Source organism: Choloepus didactylus, chromosome 1 (assembly GCF_015220235.1).
Source record: "Choloepus didactylus isolate mChoDid1 chromosome 1, mChoDid1.pri, whole genome shotgun sequence".
NCBI lineage: Eukaryota > Metazoa > Chordata > Mammalia > Pilosa > Megalonychidae > Choloepus > Choloepus didactylus.
The window spans coordinates 58,343,388-58,368,698 of NC_051307.1; the positions used below are offsets into that span (position 1 = coordinate 58,343,388).

The 25,311-nt window shown below is 40.5% G+C and overlaps 1 protein-coding gene across 7 annotated transcripts in view; it reads right to left on the reverse strand.

Moving 5' to 3' along the window:
- Window positions 1–24,766, reverse strand: part of RIOX2 (ribosomal oxygenase 2) — a 33,962-nt gene extending 9,196 nt beyond the window's left edge. For 2 of the 7 annotated variants that reach the window (XM_037834121.1, XM_037834087.1), the window contains exons 1-6: window positions 24,711–24,766; window positions 19,338–19,806; window positions 14,743–14,862; window positions 13,505–13,633; window positions 3,705–3,808; window positions 649–751 (exon numbers count right to left, since the gene is read on the reverse strand). In XM_037834121.1, coding sequence (XP_037690049.1) covers window positions 649–751; window positions 3,705–3,808; window positions 13,505–13,633; window positions 14,743–14,862; window positions 19,338–19,769 — 888 coding nt within the window. In that variant the 5' untranslated portion in view covers window positions 19,770–19,806; window positions 24,711–24,766. Of the gene's footprint in view, window positions 1–648; window positions 752–3,704; window positions 3,809–13,504; window positions 13,634–14,742; window positions 14,863–19,337; window positions 19,807–20,610; window positions 20,647–24,252; window positions 24,574–24,600; window positions 24,655–24,710 lie in introns of those variants that run through there. The other 5 variants (XM_037834142.1, XM_037834104.1, XM_037834096.1 and 2 more) reach the window with 5 other exon arrangements.
- Between the last annotated feature and the right edge of the window lie 545 nt (window positions 24,767–25,311).

The following is a 25,311-nucleotide window of genomic DNA, read 5'->3' on the forward strand; positions in this document are numbered from 1 at the left end:
CCTTAAGAACAATATCCCATTATTTCCTTCTAACTACTGTTTACCTTAAATTATTGTTTGGGGAAAAAAAAAAAAAAATCATTCTTCAGGATTTTGCCTGGAAGGAGGGATCCCTGGAAACAGAGTGCAATCTTCATTTGAAAAGCAAATCTCTGTCCTAAAGTGACTGCTTCAGCTAGTGAAAGCAACCTTTGCTCACTTAATTAAATCACTTATCTCAAAAGCAGCCAAATAGTGCCCTTATTAAAAGTGCAAAACAAGGACAGACAGGAAAGTCAGAGAATACACCATGGCGAGGATCTCCAGTGGTTCTCTCCTAACTAGTCATCTGACGTGTGCTGAACTTAGAGTTCTCATGGCCACATTACTTATTCAACCATTTATCTAGTCAGTAGTCCCAGAGTACCTGCTATTGCCACCAGGAAATAAAGAAAGGTGGCAGTTTCTGCAACACTATCGGGTCTTTAGATCACCAAGTAGCATGTAGCACTCTACTTGTTTTGCAAACTAGAACTCCAGTAGGTCTACACAGGAGACAAGCTTGGCTCATCCGAGAAGGATCTTGGGGTGGCTAGGAAGTAGGTCACAGCTTCAGCTTGCCTGGGCTGTGGCTACCATGCTTCTACCCCACCTGCTTTTAAGCCGTACCAAGAGTAGTTGCCGGGGTATGCCAGCCCGTAACTTGACATCTTCCTTTGCAGCATCAAACACAAGCCCAGAAATGGTATCCAAAAGGAAATCTCCCCATGAACTGCAACATGCAATGAGAAAAACAGAACATATATAAAATACATATGAAATATTAATTACTAGTAAAGCCCAGTTAGTGGTGAAGTTAAGTTGGAATTGGTTTCCAACTTCCCTGTCCAGGTATTTTAAATTCAATTTGATATTACTCAGCATAAAACTTAATACCTTCATCAACTACTCTGCCTCCTTCCCTTCCTGTTCCCAGTCATTTAGAAAGTTAAATATGGGAAGCTAGTTTTTACTCATGATTTCTCTAGAGAGCCTAAAGAATTACTTATATTCTCTCATAAAACTGGAAGTCTAGAAGACCAAACTTTTCTTATGTTTCAAACTATAATACAAATATCTAGGAATAGAGCTTCCTAGGAAACGTAACACTCAATTATTACAGAAACTAGAAAAAAATTAATGTACAATAAATCCAAAAAAGATACATTTAGGGTAACAGCAATATCCCTGGACTGAGTAATTATCCAAACAGTTAAACATTACATTTTCCTTTACATACTTTATCCCTATAAAAGAGGGACATGGTTTGTCAGTTAAATATCCACCATGATCAAACAATTTCAAAATGACTGATTTTTGCAACTTGTTAAACTCCAGTAATGATTTTACTGGGGTAGAAGGTAGAAGCCAGTGGCCAAAAACGGCATCTAGGGATGATAGTCAGTGTTCAGTTCTTTCCTTTCTGTGGGGGATTTAGAATTGGCTTATTTCTCAATGTGTGCCAAAGTTAAGAAACGCACTCTGTGGGGTTGCTCTCTTTAAACATTTCTTAGCTGTTCAAAATTTTCCTCAGTGTCACCAGTGGATTTTAAATTGCCAGCTATGTGCAAAATGGAAATTCACAGTATGACTTTTGCTTCTCCCTCAGTAAGAAAAATTAACACTTTTATGCTTCCCTCCCAGAAAAGTAACAAAGGACAAAAGCCACATTGGAAACACTTTCCCAAAGACATCTACTACCTTGCGGCCTTGTGTTACAAATTAATGTTACATCCAACTTCACATTTTTATTGAACTTCAATGTGGAGGTCACACGCAGGTTTTCAACAACACAAAGTAAGCTTCTTCCATTTCAGGGTTTTGGGTGGAAGTAATGTAGCAGTGGAAGTCATGTGCTCTGTGCTCTTCTAAGAGTCAGAATAGATTCTGAACCTTACAAAATGTAGGACAAACATTCCTTGAGGGGTTCACTTAAAGCCAAATCAACCTGCTGCTATCCCAACTGTTCTACCACCACACTCGAGAGCCATTAGGAACAGTGCTTACATCAACAGGTAACAGTACCTAAAGGAGAACAAGACTCAAAGCACAGTAATAGCAAGGAACAATGGTCCTCGAGTAAATGTTCCTCACTTTAGCTCCAGCATCACTGACAAAGACATCACGTTAGCCTGGCTGACATATGGATCACAGAGCCCTTTTTCAATCACTGACCCAGAGGAAACCAATAGGACTTTCACTCTTAGGACTGGGAAATAGAAAGCAAGACAGGCAGTGAAGAACAGAAGCAAAAGCTAATAAGTTCAATGAGAAGGAGGTGCGAGGAGCAACTAATGATGGCTTATTATGAGCCAAAGCTTAGGAAGAAAAAAGGAAAGAGAAAAAACCAATTAGTAGACAACCAGTTGGTGGCTGTAAGAGAAACGGAAAGACTAAACCTAGAGAATTAGGAAAAGAGGAAGTAGCTCAGTAACGTTAATGGAGGACCTACAGATGTTCACAGGGCCAAACAAATGTGGCTGCTGAGGTCCAGAGCTGTCTCAAATCCAGAATGAATTCTGATTCCAACTTCTCTGCAGCCCAGCCCAGCCACAGTTCCTATGATTCCCTCCCTCAATTGCCCCTGGTCTTACTGGGCTAGCCTTCTTATTCCTTTCTACCCTTCACCATGCAAGGAACCTAACGAGCCACAGTGACAAGGGCATTTTTCATAATGGAAATCTAATGTAAGGTTTGTCCTTCTGCTTGTGGGCAGGTACCACTAACTTCAGCTGACCTCCTCCAGGTAGCCTGTTAAATACAGGGTTGTTTTTTAACTTTGAGAAGCCAGATGAGAAAGCAGAGGTATGCTTACTAACCTGTTTTGCAAGTTATGGTTTCAAAAGCAGAAAATCATACTGTCCCCTGGGCATGGAACATCCTTTCCTACCCTGACCTCCTGACCACCCCAAATTACTCCTCCTTTAAGACTGAGCTTTAGTGTCATTTCTAAACTCTTTCCTGATGCCCCAGATTATTTAAGTGCCTTCCTTTCTGTTCCAAGTGGCTCCTCTACAAACGTATGATAGAATTCATCACACTGGTAACTATGTACATTTCTATCTTCCCTCTCACCACCACTTCCGAAGTTTAACTTCTTTCAAAAGCCCTGTCAATACAATGCTTGCATTCCCAGCATACTTGGACAGGCTCTAGAACTTGCTTGCTGAATAAATTAATGACTAGTGTTTCTAAAATGTGACTTAGACTAACAAGGTTGCTGCTATTAAGAAATAACTCACACAGCACTGCCTCCCAGTTTTAGTTGGACCTGTTTTCAGCACATTTCAGCTCACACTGTTCCAGAATGAATTTCCTTCTTTAATTTCATGGACTGTAAAAAGTAGAAACCTTACAGGAGACTAAGAGCCCAGCCTGGCATCACTAACACAGTGACATATCTGTAGTTACAGTTCTTCCTTTCCAAACTATAGGATACTTTATTTGAGCAACTCCCAGTATTCTATATAGAGTCAGGTTCACAACATTCCTAGGAGCTAGTCCAGATGGGTCAATTACACAGATGGGACACTAATAGAATATGGAAGTCAGCAAAGGAGATCAAAAGCCTTGGAGAAGTGGGGACAAGTAGTGGCCAACTCCCTCAAGTCCCTCCTGAATGAGGCAGCTGTGGGCCACAACTCAGAGCTGTCCTGGGATGCTAGGCTGGGAGGCAGTGTGTTTACTTGTTCTGGTAGGTGCTGATGGTCACATGAGTAGAGTGGGCCAGCCGTGGAGGTGTATCCGCTTGATGAATGGTCCCTCGGGGAAAGTACAGCAAATCACCTGGCTAAAGGAAGAAAAAGAGGGCAGGGTAGTTATTACAGAGCATACCTTCTCATTCCTCTATGTTTTAAGAAGACAAAGACAAGCTTTGAGTTTCAGTTCTCCATTCTAGAAGCCACTACTTAGTGACCCTATGGGCAGTCTGTATGCTGGGCTCACGGGTCTCCAGCTAATCCAACTTTGCTGTGTCCGTGACCCTATAACTGTAAAACACAATCCACAAGAGGAACTCAGTACCCGGACTTGATTCACAAACTGAGATCAGATACACAAGAAAATGCCTTCTTTGATTCAGGAATCAAGAAGGTGAAAATTTGTGCCTAGGAAGTCTACTCCTTCCCTTTCTACCCATTGAACTGTGCAGTGGTTAACAGTAGGAGCTTCAGAGTCAAGATGCTGCATCTTTACTCACTAGCTGGTAACCCATGTAAATTACTTAATTCCCTGAAGCCTCAGTATCTTTTTCTGTAAAATGGAGGTAATAGCTCCACTCCATCCAGGATTATTTTGAGGACTAAAGGAGATATTGTATTCAAAGCTCTTGAGGCAATGAGGGGAGCGTGGTTGTATTATAATTATTATTTCACCTGCCAGTCCTCCCACCCCTAATAGTTTCTGAGCTCTTCCGGGCAGGTTCTATATCTTATCCATCTAGAATTCTCCAAAGCATAACCTAGCAAAGAATCTAACAAATAACAAAGACTCAATAAATGTTTTGATCAATGGTTAAAAACTAGGTAACCCTTCACTTGAACCTTAAAATATGTCACTTTCTTCAGCAGCTGAGCTTCATCAACCCTGTCCCCCTTCTCTCTCCAAGTAGGTGGACTGGAATGAAATATTCTCCCCACATCACCTGTCTTGAGCTACCTACCCCCACTCCAACCACAGGTTTTGTTATACAATAGTTGCCTAAAGGGAGAAGAGGGAATCTTGAGTGCTGCTTACTGCCCTTCTGCAACTACAGGAAACAGTCTAGCACAATAGTTAAGAGCACGAGCCTGAAGTAGGGACACAAGAAGTATTAGCTTTAAAGTCTCTTCCACAAATGATGCTGGGAAAACTAGATATCCATATGCAAAAGAATGAAAGTGGACCCCTACCTAATACCATACACAAAAATGAACTCAAAATGGATCACAATCTAAATATAAAAGCTTAAAATTATAAAACTCCTTGAGGAAAACAGAGAAATATCTGCAGGACCTTGCATTAGGCAATAACTTCTAAGACTTTACACTGAAAGCACAAGAAAGAAAAAAAAAAATTGGACTTCATCAAAACTAAAAGCTTTTGTGTACATGAGGGCATTATCAAGAAAATAAAAAGATGACCTACAGAATGGGAGAAAATATTTGGAAATCATATGTGTGATAAGGTTTTGATATCCAGAATATATAAAGAACTCCTACAACTCAAAACCAAAAAGACAAACAATCCAATTAAAAATGGGGCAAGAGGTAACATTATCAACCTGGCAATGTAAACAGCTTCTGAAAACTTCTCCCCAGAGATTCAGCAAAAAAAAAAAAAAAAAAAAAAAAAAAAAAAGACAATTCTCACTTGTTCAGAACTCTGGAGGAAGGTATAGACTGGAGAAAGATCCCACAAACACTGAATCAAAGACAGAGAAAAGTATCAGGTAGGAAAATTCTGTCCTGGAAGGAGAAGGAGACTGGCTGGTCCTCTCCTCTCCGCCTCACTTGGTCCTATGCAGCTCGGTCCCAGAGGCAGCAGCTGGGATCCCTCCCACCTCCCACCAGGGACACAGACTATAAAATCTCTCACAGCAGTCAGACAGATCCCCACCTATATCCACACACAGAGACCCAAGGCCACAGGGACCCATGGCAGGACTTAAGCCAGAGGTGGGTGGAATACAAAAGGGCAGCGAGGAAGAATTTCCAAAATTGATCAGGAAGGGAACTGCAAAATCTTTCCTAAAAGTAGCAAGTAGCCAGGCAGAAACTACCCAAATCAACTGCCTGGGGACCCAGGGGACAGGAGAGGACATTTCAAGGCCCAGGTCAGCAAGGGATGAAGACTCTGAGAAAATGTGGACAGAGAGTGTTTCCAGCCCTGTGTCCTGGTGCCCATCCCCCTCCCCTGAGGGAAATGGCAGCTGGAGGCCCGAACCTTGCCTGGGGGACTGGTTGCAGACTGGGGCAGCTGGGGGAGTCCTCCACCACAAGTAATGTGGGCTTCATAGCCCCCACATTGAGCCAGATTTTAGCCGGCAAAGTGAGGGCACAGGAACCTGCAGTTTCAGCACCCTCTCCCCCACCTCCCCAGTCAGAAGCTGCAGGGGCTTCAGCAGGTAAACAGCTTCTGAGGATGATCAAGTCACTGAATAGCGCCATCTGCCAGGCAGGCTAGAAAGTGCAGGGGAACTCTCCAGACCCTATCCCAGGCTGACAGGAATTGCTCTGCCCCCCCTGCACAGGTACCCAGGCCCTGTTTTCGCTGAGAAATACAGACCCAGGCCCAGATGGCACTATTCTGTAAGTAAAAACTGTGGATCCAAGCTAGGACGCCCCTCCCCCCATGGCCCAACCTGCAAAGCCTTGTGGTACTAGAGAGCAGCTCTCTCCAAGAAAGCGAATATAGCTCAGCTGAGCTTCAACTGGGGTTTTAATAAACAAACATGGACTGCTCAATACAAGGCACAAATCCCCAAGAAGAAGACAGAGGCTTTTGGAGACGACTCACCTTGGGTGTCCGCGGACTGGCCCTGAAGGGGGCTTTATGTCCCTTTTTTGATTCAGTGGGGAAAGCCTCAGCCATTTTCAGTTCCCAGAGCTCTGACCCAGACAAGGGTGGAGATAGCACAGGCAGAGAAACTATTCAAATACTAGGGGGCATATCTTCTCTAAGAGGAAAGAGGTGGGGTGCAATCAAAGGAACAAACTTACACTTCAACTGAGATACAGGAATTTAAACAACTAATGCTAAATCAATTCAAAAAGTTTAGAGAAGATATGGCAAAAGAGATGAAGCTTATAATGAAAACACTGAGCACACAGAAGGTAGAAATGGAAAGTTCGAAAAAACAACTGGCAGAATCTATGGAAATGAAAGGCGCAACACAAGAGATGAAAGACACAATGGAAACATACAACAGCAGATCTCAAGAGGCAGAAAAAAACACTCAGGAACTGGAGAACAAGGCACCTGAAAGCCTACACACAAAAGAACAGATAGGGAAAAGAATGGAAAAACATGAGCAACATCTCAGGGAACTTAAGGGCAAAACAAAATGCAGGAATGTACATGTCAATGGTGTCTCAGAAGGAGAAGAGAAGAGAAAAGGGGCAGAAGCAATAATAGAGGAAATAATCAATGAAAATTTCCCATCTCTTATGAAAGACACAAAATTACAGATCCAAGAAGTGCACCCTACCCCAAACAGCATAGATCTGAATAGGTCTATGCCAAGACACTTAATAATCAGATTATCAAATGTCAAATACAAAGAGAGAATCCTGGAAGCAGCAAGAGAAAAGCGATCCATCACATACAAAGGACGCTTGGTAAGTCTCAATAGAGACCATGGAGGCAAGAAGGAAGTGGGGTGGTATATTTAAGATACTGAAAGAGAAAAACCACCAACCAAGAATCCTGTATCTGGCAAAACTGTCCTTCAAATATGAGGGAGAGCTTAAAGTATTCTCTGAAAAACAGACAATGACAGAGTTTGTGAACCAGATACCTGCTCTACAGGAAACACTAAAGGAAGCACTGCAGATAGAAAGGAAAAGATAGGAGTGAGAGGTTTGGAAACCAATTTTGGGAGATAGTAGCACACCAATGTAAGTACACTAAACAAAGATGACTGTCCGCATGGTTGAAAGAGGAAGGTTAGGACCATGTGGGACACCAGAACAAAAGATAAAGACTAGGACTGTATAACTCAGTGAAACCTACAGTGCTCAGTGACTGTAATAAAAGGACAACTATGTTTTTACACGAGGTAGAACAAATGAATGTCAACATTGCAAGGTGTTAAAAATAGGGTGGGATTGGGGGGAAAATACAATCAATGCAAATTAGAGACTATAATTAACAGAAACATTGTATTATGCTTCCTTTGATATAACAAAGGCAATATACCAAAGCTAAATGCATACAGGGAGGGGGCATGGAGGAAGGGTATGGGACTCCTGGCATTGGTAATGTTGTCTGACTATTCTACTTTAGTTTAATGCTGTCTTTCCTTTAGTTGCTTTCTAGCTGTCATTTTTTTCTCTCTTTCTTTTTTCTTTTCTTGTTCCTCTATCTTCTTTGACTCTTTCTCCTCCTTTGTGGAAGAAAAGGAGATGTCCTTATATAGATAGTGGTGATGGTCCTGAATACATAAATATGTGACTATATAGGGAAACAACGATTGTTTACTTAGGATAGAATGTATGGTGTGTGAACAAAACCGTCTTAAGAAAAGATGGGTTGATGAAGAAACCTTGAGGGCACTATATTGAGTGAAAGTAAACAGACACATAAGGACAAATATTGCAGGGTCTCACTGATATGAACTAATTATAATACATAAACTCATAGACATGAAATGTAAGTTACCAGGATATAGAATGAGGCTAAAGAATGGAGAGTGGTTGTTTTTTATGAGCAGAATGTTCAACTAGGGTGAACTTAAATGTTTGGAAATGGACAGAGGTGACGGTAGCACGTTGTGAGAATAACTAACAGTGCTAATGGTGTGTGGAGGTGGTGGAAAGGGTAAGCTCAGAGTCACGTATGTCACCAGAAGGAAAGTTGGAGGTTAAAAGATGGGAACGTATAAAACAGTGAATCTTCTGGTGGACAATGTCCATGATCAATTATACAAATATTAGAAATCTCTCTCATGAACTAGAACAAATGTATGACACTATAACTAGAGGTTAATAACAGATGGGCATATAGGAAAAAAATATATACCTATTGCAAACAACATACTACAGTTAGTAGTATTTTAACATTCTTTCATTAACAGTAACAAATGTACTATACCAAAACTATGAATCAATAATGGAGGGGGGAGGTTGGGGGTATGGGAGGATATGCGTTTCCTTTTTTTGTTTTTATTTCTTTTCTAGAGTAATGAAAATGTTCTAAAAATTGAAAACAAAATTAATTGTGGTGATGGATGCACAGCTGTACGATGGTACCATGGGCAACTGATTGTACACTTGGGATCTTCGGATAATTGTATGGTTTGTGAACAATCGCAATAAAAAAAAAAATCAATGGTATTGTAGGGCAACTCAGTATTTGAGTTTTTCTGAGGAACCACCAAATTGTCTTCACAGTGACTGTACCATTTTATATTCCCACCAGCAGTGAAAAAGTGTTCTGATTTCTCCACATCCTCTCCAACATTTGTAGTTTCCTATTTGTTTAATAACAGCCATTCTTATAGGTGTGAGATGATATCTCGTGGTTTTGATTTGCATTTTCCTAATAGCTAACCAAAGATGAACATCTTCTCATGTGCTTTTTAGACATTTGTATTTCCTCTTTGGAAAAATATCTATTCATATCTTTTGCCCATTTTACTATTGGGTTTTTTGTGCTTCTGTTTTTAAGTTGTAGGATTTCTTTATATATACTGGATATCAAACCTTTATCAGACACATGGTTTCCAGATATTCTCTCCCATTGAGTCGGCTGCCTCTTCACCTTTTTAGCAAAGTCCTTTGAGGCAAAGAAGTGATCACTCTTGAGGAGTTCCCATTTATCTATTTTTTCTTTCACTGCTTTGTTTTGGGTGTAAGGTCTGAGAAGCTACATCCTATCACTAGGTCTTGAAAATGTTTCCCTAAGTTTTCTTCTAGGGATTTTATGATACTAACTAACTCTTATATTTAGATCTTTGATTCACATTGGGTTAATATTTTGTATAGGGCATGAGGTAGGGGTCCTCTTTCATTGTAGCACAAAAGTACAAATACTATATGATCTCACTGATATGAACTAATTATAATAGTTGTAAACTCATAGATGTAAAATATAGAATACAGGTTACCAGGATATAGAAAGAGGCCAAAGAACAGGGAGCAGTCATTCAATATGTGCAGAATGTTTAACTATGGTGAGCTTAAATGTTTGGAAATGGACAGAGGTGACGGTAACATGTTATTGTGATGATAATTATTAGTGTTGAATGGTGTGTGAATGTGGTGGAAAGGGGAAGTTTAGAGTCATATATGTCACCAGATGGAAAGCTGGAGGTTAAAACATGGGAATGTATAACACAGTGAATCTTGTGGTGGATAATATCCTTGATTAACTAGACAAATATAAAACTGTTCTTTCATGAACTAGAGCAGGTATATGACACTATTATAAGGAGTTAATAATAGAAGGGTATATTGGAAAAAATGTACCTATTGCAAACTATGGACTATAGTTAATAGTAATATGTTAATACTCTTTCATCAACAGTTAACAAATGTACCATACCAACACTATGGGTTAATAACATGGGGGGATAAGGGTTATATGGGAGAATTAGGGTTTTCTTTTTTATTTTTGTTTTCTTTCTAGAGTTATGAAAATGTTCTAAATTTGATCATGGAGCTGTATGCACAACCATGCGATGATACTGTGAATCAGTGATTACATACTTCAAATGGTTTCTATGCAGTGTGAATATATGTCAATAAAATTGCATGAAAAATGGGGCAAAGGGCTTGAATAGACATTTCTCCAAAGAAGATATATAAATGCCCAATAAGTACATAAAAAGATGTTTAACATCATCAGCCATTAAGGAAATGCAAGTCAAAACCACAAGATTATCAGCTCACACCCACTAGAATGGCTACTATGTTTCTAAAAAATGAAATATATTAAGCGTGGCAAGGATGCAGAGAAATAGAAACCCTCATACAGTGATGGTGGGAATTTAAAATGGTGCAGGCTCTGTGGAAATCAGTTTGGTGGTTCCTCAAAAGTTAAGCATAGACCCACAATACGACCTGGCAATCCCACTGTTAGGTATATACCCAAAAGAACTGCAGCAGGGACTTCAGCAGATATTTGTACACCAACGCTTGTAGCAGCATTATTCACAACAGCCAAAATGTGTAAGCAACCCAAATGTCCATCAGTAGATGAACGGATATACAAAATGTGGTATACACATACAACAGAATATTAGCCTTAAAATGGAATGAAGTCCTGATACATGCCATTTCATGGATAAACCTTGAAGACATCATTAAGCGAAATAAGTCAGACACAAAGGGACAGATATTGTACGATTCTACTTATATAAAATAGCTATATACAAACACACAGAAACAGAAAGTAGAGTATGGCTTACCAAGAGTAGAAGAGAAAGGAAATGGAGAGTTAATGCATGAGTGAAATTAAATCAAAATAAAAAGTTTAAAAAGTAAAAAATAAATTTCAGCTTTAAGAAACTTAAAAGATTTTTATTAAAGCAATAGACAATATATAATTACATAATTTATATTCATAAGAACTATCTCAGTTGTTCATTTGCTCTGAATGACACTAAACTGACAGAAAACAGTATTTTGGATATTCTGAGAAGGGGAGCAGAGACAGTAGATACAATCAAGAAATTCTAGTCAGAGATGGTAGATCAAATAAAGCAGCAAATAAACCATGTGAAGTGGTGGTGAAAGCAATGAAGACAAATAAAGAAGAGGAAGGAGCCAGGGAATATAGATGGAAGCAGGGGATGGAGGTGATATGTGCTTGGGGTAAGAGGTGTTATTCTCCAGGATGCTCAGTAAAACCTCACTCTGATAGGGTGACACATTTCAGTGGGAGATTTTAGGAAATGAGCAAACAAGCACCATGACCACTTGGGGAGAAAGGATTTCAGGAGAAGGGAACAGCAAGTACACAGGTCCTAAAGCTGGAATGTGTGTGGCGTGTCTGAAGAGCATCACATGGGCCAGTGTGCCTGGAGGGTAGGAAGTGAAGGTGAAGGTAATGGGAGATTATGGAGCCTCTGGACCATTTTAAGGACTTGGGCTATTATCCAGGTTTAATAGAAAGTCACTGGCGGACTGGACAAGAAGGATCGTTATGGCTATATGTGAAAAAAGTCTGCAAAGAGGATACCAGATAGGAGGCTTTTACATAAATCTAAGACCAAGGTTTTTGTCCTGACAAATAGAAGAGTGGTGAGCTGGGAAAAGTGGGTTAGAGTGGAAGAGGGAGTTTGGTTTGGGGCATAATAAGTTTGTCATGCCTTTTAAACTTCCAGTGGAGATGTGAGTAGGCAGCAGGATATGAGTCTAGAATTCAGGGAAGAGATGTAGGCTAAAGATATAATACATTTAAAATACCTCATGTTGGAGGGTTAAAACCATGGTAGCAAGTGTCAATAGAAAAGAGGTCCAAAAAATTACCCTTTGCACCCTAACTTTTAGAGACGAGAAGAATGAGGACAAAACAGCAAAGGAAATGCGAACAGCCAAATGAGAACCAAGGGAGGCATCCTGAAGCCAACTGAAGGAAGAGTGATCCATCTGGTCTCCGTCACAACTACTCAACTGCCACTGTTGAACAAATGCAGCCATATCTAACACGTAAAGGAATGGACATAGCTATGTTTCAATAAACTTTATTTACAAAAATAGGGAGCAGGTTGGATTTGGCCCATTGGCTGTAGTATGCTGACCAAGAGCCTAATAAACTGAAAAGGATACCATGTTCAGTGTTGCTTAACATAGTTAGTACTATGTTAAATCAGTCTATAAAATACAGGGACCTATCCTAAATAAGGAGATTGTTTCCCCAGTTATTGGCAGGAAGGCCCAGATTTTAAAACCAAGAAAAGGACACAAGGCATTGAGTAAGAATTAGACACTAACCATAACTTGGATTCAAAACGCAAGAAATAAAAAAAACACTAACTAACTGCAAATATGTAGGGTTGATAGCATCTTTGGGATGATTTGTATTAACTATTGTTTTATTACCACTAAAGGAAATTAAATTAATGCTATTTAAGAACAGATATAAAATGTGCTTGTAGAGCTATTCCTATCACTCTAAGGTTTCTTCTCAACAACCTCTCCTGCTGGGGACTGATTGGCCATGATCTCATCCAGGCTAACTGCTCAAAGGCAGGTTTTCTCAGTAGCAGATGCCAAAGACACAAAACATGATCAAGTCACCCGGCTTCCTGGAGGAGAACTCTTTGAGAGCTTTCAAAACTAGCTATTCTTCTGGAGGCTAAACTGGGGGGAAGCAGGGAGTATAGAGATAGACTACCACATAGTCATGAGGAAAACTGGGATCATAACTGGTATTTTAGCAACAAAAAACTAAGATACCCTGGATGGGCTCTGATGAAGCAATGTGAAGCCTGGCAATGACTGCCAAGACATCGTGGATATGACTTGGCTGCCCAAGACTTAACCTTCCAATCTTCCAATTTTACTCTAAGAAGTCAGTGGTTCACTGAATATACAATTCATTCCTATTGAACTTGGGCCATAGCTGCAGTCAGGTATTTGAAAAATAAACTTAGTGCTTCCTCAGCTCACTTGTACAAGCAGACGCTACCAAGTCTGCTTTCCTCCTTTAGAAGTTGCTTGTACTAGGTAACCCTGCACCAAGACTCCGGAGACACACCCATGGGAACCATTCTACTGATGTTAAATCTCAATCTTAAACTTGTCTTAGAAAAGGAGAGGCACCCATAATGGTAGTCCCATACCTTCAACGTGAACTCATGTGTGGGCTGCCCAATCCTGTCCTCAGCCTCCACGCTGTACTCCCGTGCCAGGGGTACGGTGGGGTGGTAGAGGCGCCAATGTTTCTGTCCCTCCAGCTGCAGGATGAACACCTACAGAGAGCACAAAACCCAACAGCATCAGAGAGTTTCCTGACAACTCACGTGACAAAGTTCTTCTAGAATTTTAGCCCTCGAAGGGCTCAGACAAAATGCAAGTTTCTAATTTAAAAAAAAGATCAAAAACGTATCTTCCTCTCCATTTAAATAAATTGGTTTTCACTTTTAAAAACAGTACTCATGAACCCCAATATCAAGCAGATATTCATTCTTTTCACTTTCTTAGAGCCTCTAAATTCTTTATATCCCACTATCTCATTCCTTTAAATCTTCTTTCAGATACCTGAAAGTTTATAATCTCTGATAGAAAAGCAAAGCTTCAGATACTACCAAATACCTAAAGTCCTGAATATTGAAAGGGTCTTAGTAGATAAGAACACAATACATTTATATTCTTCATTCAGCTAAAGATATTTTAATGTTCTATCAAAAAAAATTTTTAAACTTTTGGAAAATGTATTGCTGTCCCCGCAAAGGGGGAAGAGGGGTCTTTTTTAACTAATAGCTCTGTGTTCACAACTTGTATTAGTACAGAAATAAAACTAAGAAATACCTAAGCCCAAGAGTTAACTTTTTTTGGAAGCCACATGAGAGTGAAATCAACACTTGTCAAGGTGCCAGTACTTAAGTGAAACCATGACCCTCATTCAAGCTGCCCCAAGGTTTTCACAAATGGAAAGAAAAAAAAAAGATTTTGGCAGTTACAAAAAATAGGACAAAATGAAAGCAGATGTAAGGACTATTTGTAACCTCACCTTATTAAAGACTCTACATTATAAAATTAAAGAAAAACGAATCACACTTTTGTGTAGAAAAATTCAACAAATACCTCTTTCATATGCATATGTGACTCTTTATATTAGTAAGGTTGAAAGCCATCTTTCCCTTTGAAAAGAAGCAGAAAACCAGTTTGGTGGGATTTATTTTGACTCAACATTTGGGTGAGGTCAAGATCGAGACCACATGGGAAAAGTGGACACAGTAGTGGGTCTAAGAGCCTCAAAGAATAATGCAAACTGAACCCAGACAACCACACTAACCCATGCTCTTAGCAATTCATTCTTCTGCACACTGAGCTGAGGAATTCATTCTTCCTCTCTTACCTCAACATCATCATAGTGGGGGGGTAGGCCCTGGGCTCCTGGGGGAGTGATGTACACATTAGAGCCAACCAAGGAGCCAAAGTAACATTCCAGCTTCTCCTGGATCCTCCAAAGCTCATCCTTAAAAAAAAAAAAAAAAAAAAAAAAAAAAAAAAAGGGAACAGGGAGGGGAATAGTAGGGGGAAGTGAAAAAAAAATTAGAAATAAGATAGAAATAAGAGTAAGAACATGTTCTTATTCACTTAGCAAGTCTCGTTGCATAGTTATTATGTTCCAAATACTGGAAATAAGGCAGTAAGCAGGCCTAATCATTTGGTGCCAAAACAAAATAGAAGATATGAGCAGATAAGGGAGAGTTAGGCAAAGTAGCAATAGGAAGTCACTAAAAGAGTTTAAGCAGAAGAATGTCATGATTCAGCTTACATTTTTATAAGTTCACTCTGACTATCTTGAGGAGAATGGATTATAGAAAAAGCAAGAATGAAAACAAAAGAGATCAGTCAGGAAACTGAGGCAGTAGACTAGGCAGGGGAGCAATGACCAGTGCTGGCAGTACCATAGAGAGAAGTAGGAAAGTCAAGGTGTACTTTAGAAGCAGCATCAATAGGACCTTCTGATGGACTAAATAATAAAGGATTACGGGAATGGAAGGTTTGGAGTTTGGAAAATCAGTTAGCTCCAAGTTCAATTTGCTGAAATGGAAAAGACTTGCTAAAGAACAAGTTTTCAGGGATTAAAAAAAAAGAGTTCTACATTAGAAAGGTTGAGTTCCTTAGACACATAAGTGGAGATGTTTTAAGTAAGTAGCTGGCTAAGTTTGAAGTTCTGGCAAAAGGTAAGGTTTGAAGATTTAAATTTGGGAACTGCCTGCACAAAACTGGTATTTCAAGTAATGGGAGCAAAAATGACTACCAAGGAAGAGAGTACAGACAGAGAAGGTGGAACAGGGCCAAGTTACGCTCCTCCCTCTAGCCACGAATTGATTCTTCAGTGCATGAGTCAGACTCAGGGGCCTGGAGATGAGCAAGAGAAAAAGAAATCTGATTTTCCCAAGGCAGATGTGAAGAGGGGAGGCAGCAATTAGGCCATGCAGCTATTAACACTCCCTATGTGCCAGGCACTATTTCAAAGTTCCTTACACATATTCATTATATAATCCTCACAACAACCCTGTCTCACAAGGTGGGTACTATCATTACCTCCAGTTTACAGATGAGAAAACTGAGGCAAAAAGTCACATAGCTAGTTAACTGATGGAGCTGGAACTGAAATTCAAAGAGCCTGGCTCCAGAGTCCACACCCATAGTCTGCTCTCTACTATATACTACGCTGCATTGCCTCTCTAAGGAATTACATTGAAGAAAAGACAAGTCACTGACAAAGTACACAAAGGAATCCAAAGTTTCAAGCAAATGAATGGACAGTGCCTGGCACACAGGAGACACTAAAACATATTTAAAATATTTGGTAAATAAACCAATGAGCACAACTTGGGAATAAGACACCAACCTATTCTCACCCCTGGAATGAAAAATTATCTGTAGTATTAAAAATATCAAGTAGAAAAGAATTGAGTCCATAGGAAGAAAGCCTTGGACATCTTTATATAGACCATGGATTATTTACAGATCTCTGAGTTTCTATTTAACACAGGCATCTGAATATCTTCAAAGGGTTAACAGAGCTCCCAAGGAGCCCAGTCTATACCTGGAAGGGACCAGCAAGACCTGCCTCTACAAGATATGGCAACTGGAACCACTAGAAAACCAGAGTCTTTCTCTCTCTCTGTGATGGCCTGTTTTCAGGATCATATGGGTGATTCTGATTCCCAACACAAGCATCTGGTTCTGCCATCGATGAGTACCTGACCCTTTTCTTCTTAAAGGTTACAAATAACCCTATTAGTTGTATATTTTTTCCATTTCTTCTGGACCTTTAGCTTCTGAGTCCGCCAAGTATGGCATACTTGAAAGAGATTTGGAGTGAAAGCACCTCAGTCCAAACTGTAGTTACAAGCTGGATGACTTCAGCCTCCTTACGTGTAAAATGAAGATATTACTACTCCCACCCCAAGACAGTGGGAAGCATCATGAAACAACTTATCTCAAATCCTCTTCAAACTGCAGAGCAATATACAAGTGTTACTGGTTCACCAAAATCGACTTAGGTACAAACAGGGCTCCCAAAATCTATCTTCTCCTTTACCTCATGACTCAACTATGTCTAGAGACACCAAAGAGGAGAAGCCTGGAATAATAAAAAAGGGAAAGTGGTAGCCTCTCTCCTGGCTGGGTACAACCTCCTCTCTTCCTTGACCTACTCTACAGAATCAAAACCTGAAATCCACGACTAACGCGAGAAGTCTATGTATATGCCTAAAGAAAGGCAAACACACAAGGTGGGGGAAAAAAAAGCTCTACCACACTTCAGTTACCTCTTTAAAAGTATGGTAGGAAAATATCTTAAATTTGGAGTCATAAACCCTAACCAGCTTAGTAGCTATGGAAATGTCCCAATGTCTGTAAACTCCACTTTTCTTACATGTAAAATGGAGACCACAATGGCTTCCCCATTGCAAATGTCTGTTGGGAGGTTTAAAAGTTAACATGTGAAAATATTTGGTAAATTCTAGCATGCTACACAAAATGCAAATAATTGTAACAATTTCCCTCAATCTGAACCTTTCATGTATAGCTTAACTAAAGGGGGTGGGAAATGAATTCTTAGGGCTCTCTGATTACCTCCTTACTCATTTCCATACTAACTAGAATAATAAGCTGTGCACATTCTGAGATCTAAAAAACAAAGGGCTAATTGTCCCCTCTAACAGTCCCAAACAATCCATTGATGAACTGCCTTCTAGATACAATACTAAAACACCAAAATATAATCTTCAGAACTCAGTTTCTACTATAACAGAGTGAACTCCTGCAGCTTATGGGTCTCTCAAATACTGAGAGTGGGATGAGAAAAAAAAAAAACAGGCCACATTCTATTCTAGCCTGTGGGTCGAGTTTGTGCTGAGAAAGCTCATCCTTCCTGCTTTAATAAACCGTGAGTCAACAGGGTAGAGGAAATACGTTCTTGGCCACCTTGAAGCCCACAAAAGGAATATGCAGAGGTTAAGAGTAGAGGAACAGAGAAAAGCTCAGGAGAAATGACCCTAAAGTATAGAAACAACACCCACAGAGAACACTACCCATATGACAGACAATAACTTTTTGCTGGTCTGAGACTAAATTGCATGTAATCAACTTCACCGAATTCGTTTTATGTTCACAGTTCTCAGGTTTCTACAAACCACTCTTTCAAAAATGTACTTCTAGCCAGGTATAGTCAAGAACTAGCTCAGAGAAAAGCATTTTACACATGGTGTCCATATTTTCTGAACTCAAATCATGAACTGGTCTGGCAAATGTTTATAAATTCCTTTTGGGTATTAGGGCCAAAAGGTTGGCATTTCAAGGACATTTCAAATTCTTATGATTGCCTGGGATGGAATATCTAGAATCAGGACTTGTCTTGAAAAACCTACTCATCTGGAATACCAATAAATTCAGGATCCTTTAGATGAGAACAGGAAGGATATTCCCCAGATGAGGTCTAACAAGTTGGGATCTAATATACCAACTCTTGAGCTCAATCCCAGGAAACATTAGCGGTAACAGATGATGAATCCCCAAGTGCCATCAACACAGCCAGACTCTACTCCCCTCAAAATGGAACCCCACAAAATCCTTTCCTTCTCCTACCAAGCTACCATTTTGTCTCAGTCATGGGTTGCAGAAGGGTGTTTCCGAACGGGGATAAAACTATCTAAAATTCAGGACAGGCTCTCAATTTTCTGGACTGTCACGTAAAGATCTCAAACCTCTAAGAAAGCAGGTTAGCTCATCCTAAGTCTCCATTTTATAAATGCAGAAGGAAGGTAAGTTGGTTTCCCAAATATCAATCATTAATGTAGACTAAAAAATTAGCCGGCCCTTCTGACTCTCAAATCAAAGCTACTTTCTACCTATGACTACCTCCCCAAGAACAGTTCCAGGACCTCAAATCTCTATGCCACACATGATGCTGTTAGTAAGCATCTCTTTCTTGAATACGTATCTGGTATATGATCTTGTGATGACTTTGAAAGCCTTTACTTAGGTAGATGTAGGCAGAAAAGGGAGCACAACTTCAAGAAGAAAATAATCACCTTGGTGCTATCATGCCTTAAATTATAATGATGGAACCAAACAGAAGTGATTACTATATACCAAAAGACAAGCCAGCCCATAGAATGTGCTCCTGCAGCTGTAATGTTACTTCGTAACTTTATAAACTTGCAACAAAATTTAAATTTTGCAGCTTTATGAAGTGATACCCAACCAGGTCCACCCTGAGTTGCCGGTGATTCTAACAGTTTAGCCAAAGCTAACATGGAATTTCCTAAACTAGAAGGCATTTAAAGACCAATAGGGGCTACCTTTTCTCAAATTGGCAGGAATCTAATCATCATCATAGCACACATTCATCCTTGAGCTAATCTGTGGCCAAATATTATTAGCATTTTAATATACATGAAGATTTTACATTGGGGGAGAACTTGTTACCTTAAACCTCTGAGGTTGGTGAAACTGAATTGTTGCCCTTTTCTGATCAAAATCTTTTCTCAGCTGAAGAAAGTGAGCTTTGCCATCTTTATTTAAAACCTTCTTCTTTCCACTGACACACCGACAGACATTAACATCTCTTCCATAGTACAGACCCAGGCTGCACAGGCTCTTCAGATCTGTTAACCTGAACAGGGACTGGTAATACATGCCCAGTGCAGGGTCATCTCTCTGAATGAGAAGGGGCTTCTGCTCCCAGAATTCCTTAAAAAAAGTCTCTGTCTTGATGGGTGAGATTAAACTTTCAAAGAGAGCACTGGGGCTGTCGAAATTTAAAGCGGAAGGCACACCAGCAGCCTCCACTTTCACCTGCTTACATGGAACAGGCCCCTCTTCCTTCCCATTCCCTGCAGGCTTTGCTTTCTTTGGCATTATTTTGTCTTCAGAACAAAGCAGTAAGGAAATAAACCTACCAAAAGAAAAAAACACACATGGTTAGTTTTTCTAGGAGTACCACAATATTGGTGTTAATGGGTTATACACACGCAGCTTGCATGACCATAATGCCTTCAAAATGAAAACTCTTAATAAGTCAATGCCACTTCCTCCAGAATATGATACAGCCAGAAGTCAACACCATTTCTTCCCAAGATATGATTCAGCTTCAAATACCACTCAGATTTCATATTCATTTAAGGAAAGCATATCTTTCTTGTGCATAAACACTAAGTTGTATAATTCATTATCTGTTTATTAGGTGGTATAATTGTCCCAAATTAAACCAGTCAACTTTCTTAGCAGTTCTCAGTCACAGGTTTAGTCCCTGTCCATTAACACAGCAAAGTCAAAAGTCTTGAATTTGGTTTGCAATCAGCATCAGGTCCCAAATCTAATTAGATACACTCTGAGCTACAAACACTTGACTTGGGAACTACAAACAGCTGTCCACTCTCAGGGACCTCCCCACTCCCTATCTCCCCAGTTTCACCAATTGTTCCAGAGCACAATTAACCTGCCCTAGGCCGGTGGGTGCCACCTGGTGGCTGGAGCGAAAAGCTGTCTGCTCCTAGGTCTCTTCCCTGACCACTGAACCTCCTCACTTCCAACCCTCAGCTTACTCCTGAAAACTGCCACTTTATCAGACCACCCCCCATTAAAAAAAAAAAAGAACACTATAATTAGGAACTGAAAGGTGAAGGCTAAAGGTAGTTACACACCAATTGCTTAAAAGTAGTAACTTCTGAACTGAAACAAGACATAGGAAAAGACCAACCTCTAACACAGCATCTCTTCAACCTCAACGTTCACACACGTCACCTGTGAATCCTGGTACAATGCAGACTGTAATTCACTAGATCTGAGGTGGGGCCTGAAATTCTTCATTTCTAACAAGCTCCCAGGTGATAATGCTGCTACTGGTCCACAGACCACATTTCTGAGTAGCAAGAATCTCCGCTCCCAAGTTTTGCCAAATCTCTTGCAGAACTGCCTCAAAACCACAACTCATTGTCACACTTAAAATGCAGGTGTACTTTATCTGGAGTTCGAGGATTATAACTGAAATTTTATGAGTCACCTGAAACTGCAAAATTTATTTCACTTTTTTTTTCCTGGGAAGGGTGTCCATCATTTCCACCAGATTCTTAAAGGAGTCCCTGGCCCGAAATATATTAAGAACCACTGCACCTAAAAATTCAATTTTTCTCAAAACCAGCAACTTATGAATAAATGTTATGGTTTTGTTATTATTACTAAGTAGTATTTAAGCTACAATGTGGGCCAGTAGAATTAACAGGTCTGGCCTGGGAATGTAAGTGCCTCTGTTTCCCTGGAACAATGTGTGATACACTGCAACTAATTTATTAAAGAACATTTAGAATGCAAACCAAATATAAAATGAACAAATCAGGAAGTGGAAATGTGTAAATATAAAATTCTCTAATGGCCTAATTTTAGCTTCTAGATTTCATACCCAAGAATAACAGCTCAGTTCTTTCAAAAGGACCAAGTGCTTTGGGGAGGGAAACACAAGACCACAGGGAAAACTAGTACAAATTAATTCCAAGAGCCTACATTGGAGGGATAAGGGCTTAAGCTTAGAAAACAAAAAAAATTCAGTGTTTTAGGATATGTAATTGTAACAACAAGATACACATTTTCTGAAAATGTTTCCTATTCTTTTTAAGTGAAATAGACCAATGTGAATTCTCAAATAAAGAATCAACACTTCTTCAGTGAGACAAAACTTTGCTAGTACTTGAAAACCTGAAGTGATGTAGAAGTATAATTAGATATGAAAACACATTCAAAAAGGAACACTGCTTGTGCACAAGAGTTAACATAGCAGGCCTGACTGCTATCCTTTGAAAGGCCTGTTTACAAAGTTGGCCACTGGCTGGTATCTGGGAACTTAGATTTTGGGAGGGTTCCTACCATCATTAACTGGTAAGAGTGGCTCAACGTGTCACAAATGTACAAACAATATAATTTATAACAAATACTTGCTTTCCTTCTGGGAGGCTAGAAAAGCCAACCTCTTGCCAAGCAAAGGCTAGCTACCTGATTTGCAGCCCCCCAAAACCATAAGTACTGAATCTCCAAGGAGCTTCTGTGGTTGGCAACATTTCACGTGTGTTGGGGGAATTACATGCATCCTGAGTGACTCCACTGGGAGAGCACCCTTGGAAACCTGTTTCCCCAGCTTTGCCCCATGTATCTGTTCTCTTTGCTGACTGTGCTTGGTATCTTTTTGCTGTAATAAATCATAGCCATAAGTATGACTATATGCTGAGTCCTATGAATCCTCCGCAAATCATTGAATCTACATGTGGTCTTGGAGACCTCTGACACTGCTCATATTTAATTTAAAATAACTAAATTTTGGATTGGCTTAGAAAGTTTGTATCACAAAAGTGCCCTATAAAGTCATTCTATATTCAGCCATACATCTCTTATCCTTCACAATTGATCAGTTTAATATTTAAGGTATATGAGCAGCAGGAAGATGCAAGTGAAAGGCTTTTCTGTAAGCCCATTCACCAAAAAGTGTGGATAACAAAGTGCCACAAAATATTCAAGCCAAAAATGAAGTCACTTCAAGAATTTTCTCCATCTACAAACACTAGCAAAATAAACCCCAATAATGCATAACAAATGCTTTTGTTAAAATATAAGTTTACTTATACTGCCAAAAGTTACATCATCTCTTGTTTCTCTATGTTCATATTGAAATGATTTGAGGTTCAGTTAATAGGAATCAGCTTAGAAGTTATTAGGCAAATAAACTATTTTTCTGATTCTCAGACTCCCCAGAATGTAAGACAACCATTCTTTTTAAAGGTTTTTGAGAGGTGGTGGAGAGAACAGATGACATATACTACCACATTATACATATGAAATTTTAAAGATGCATCACAATTCCAGAAACAATAAAAAGTGTCTCAAAAATCCAAGAAATAAGTAAACAAGAGACTGCTTTGTCCACAATAGTACAGTCAAAACAAGTCTCGCTATAAATCTCACAGACTACCCAACTAGAAGTTAGAGTAAACATTTTTATAACACTACAAGGAAAAAAAAAGGCAAGCTTTTTAAAGCCATTGTTTCTAATTTGAGTTGATTATAACCATTAAAATGTAAAAAGATTAAATCAAAAGAAAAGTCAGGTTCATAACTTGCTTCCTGCCTCACAGACAAAACCAAACACCTAACAATATAAACAATTTTGAAGTAATAAAACTTCAAGAAAACTGATGCCTATAATACAATCAACAAATATAGAGACTTTATATTGTTCAGGGGTCCAAACCTCCTTTTCTGCAGGAATACTGAATGACAAGAAGTCATAAAACAGTTTCATGAGGGAAGAGACAGCTCATTTGTCCATCCCTGGAGCCCAGCAGAGCATGGCACACAGGAGATCCTCGGGAAATGTTTGCTGATTTTTTTTCTCTTTTTCATCATTGTCCATACATAATTACACAGAAAAATTTCAAGGGCCTTACAGAGTTAGAGGGAAAAACAGATGGTTCGATCCGTGGGGATTTATTCATCCAATGGCAGCTCTCACTTGAGTATTCATTGGCTCTAGAACCTTAGACATAAGCGGTTATTACCAACCAGGGGATGGAAATGTCTTCATATTCCCCTGAGCAGCGTTTTGCAGGGTGTAGTCCACAGACTTAACAGTAACCCTCGTTAAAATGCAAAATAGCAAGCCTACTGAATTAACTGGGGCCTAGAAGTCTGCATTAATATTTTTAAATGAGTTTTAGATCCATTGATGTAGGGGACAGTCAAAAACTCAGCACAACTGAAAAAATAAACACAAAACGGACAGAAATTATATATTGCCTGCAACAAGGTAGCCCAGGCTGACCTAAAACATTTATTTGCGGCCCATAGAAATTTTTATAAATTCAGAGAGAAGAGTCCTGTTGACCTAAAGTTGTGGTTGGCAGTTATCTTTTAAATTGTATTCTGGAGAGAAAATGAATTGTACTTAAGGTAATTTGGTGACCATGAGGTTACACACAACGAGGCCTGAAAAGCAAAAACCATCCAAGTGGTGGTGGATGAAGCTGGGTAAGTCAGGTTCTTCCCAGAAAGGAGCCCAGTGAAGTAAAATGTCTTGCGCCTATTTACAGCTGATTAGCGAGGAATCCGTTTCTCTGACTCCCAGGCCTACTCAAATCACAGTAAACCACCTGGTCTTATTAACCTTTCAGGAAACCTAACTGTCAGGCAGCTGTTCTAGAAATATTTGTTGACAAACGAATGAATTAGAAGTGCAGGCTGTAATTCAAAACTCAGAGTGTGAAGAGAGAGGCGCAGCTTCTTTCCCCTCCGTACCCCCCACCTCTAAACTTCAGGGTTCTCGCTGTAAAGCGCGTCTGCTAGGCCCGACCTGACATACCCGGGAGGCGCAGCCCGCGTGGCGTCCGAGCTCCTACTGACAGCCACAGCGCGCAGGAGCGAAGCCGGGCAACACCCTCCCCGTCCAGCCTCCAAACTTTCCGTGCGCTCAGTCCGGGTACCTGAGTACACCGGCCGAGCACGTGGGCTACTCACAGAGCCCAAGCTATTCGCAGCTCAACCCCAACAACTCGGCGGCTCCGGACCCGGCGTGTCCACGCGGACCCCAGCCCCCAGAAAGTGAAGTGGGTCCGCTGGCAACCCGGACCCGCGGCTCCCAGGACCCGCCGACTCGGCCTGTCCCGAGGCTCTCAGCCCAGGCCCCGCCCAGACCCTGGTACCTCCCCACCTCCACCCGAGCTCGAGCGCTGAAAGGAGCTGCGCACGTGTCCCCGCCGAATCCGCAAGCTCCGGACCTGCAGCGACGTCTGGCAGCCAGCCATGCTCACCCCCACTTACCACAAAAGCCCTGTTGCGCGCGGCTGCGAACCGACTGGAGGCGGCGGCGGCGGCGGCGGCTGGGGGCGGGACGGCGTAGGCACGCTCCAGGGCGGCGGGCGGCGCGCTCCACGCGCGCGCCTCTTGGCTCCCTGTTGTCGGCCACGTGGTAGTTGCTTCTGCTGCGGCCCGGCGCCCCCGCTGCTTGCGGTACTCTTGTAAGTGCGGGTGTTAGTTCTCCGCGTGTTTCCTTATTCCATATTGAAGGAAGTAAGTTGCCTTTTGAGTTGGGTGGGCTAAGGCTTCTAATTTTGGTGAGTTTTTGGTAAAACACCTTTCGTCGAATGGGGAAACAGGCCTGGAGAGGTGAAGTGAGACAACCAAGTTTACGGAGCTTATGTCCAAGTTCTCTCGCCTTGTTATGGGCTCTCTGTGACTATACTGTGCTGCTTTGTACTAAGTCAACTGTAATTTACATTGTGTTGCTCTCAGAGAGAGAATTAATGCTTGTTTAAAAGGATACTGGGTATTTCTTGTGGCTGTTGGCTATCGAAGCACAGAATAAAAGCAATTCTTTAAGTAATTTTGGCTTCACACACTCTCCTTTTGACTCATTATCTTG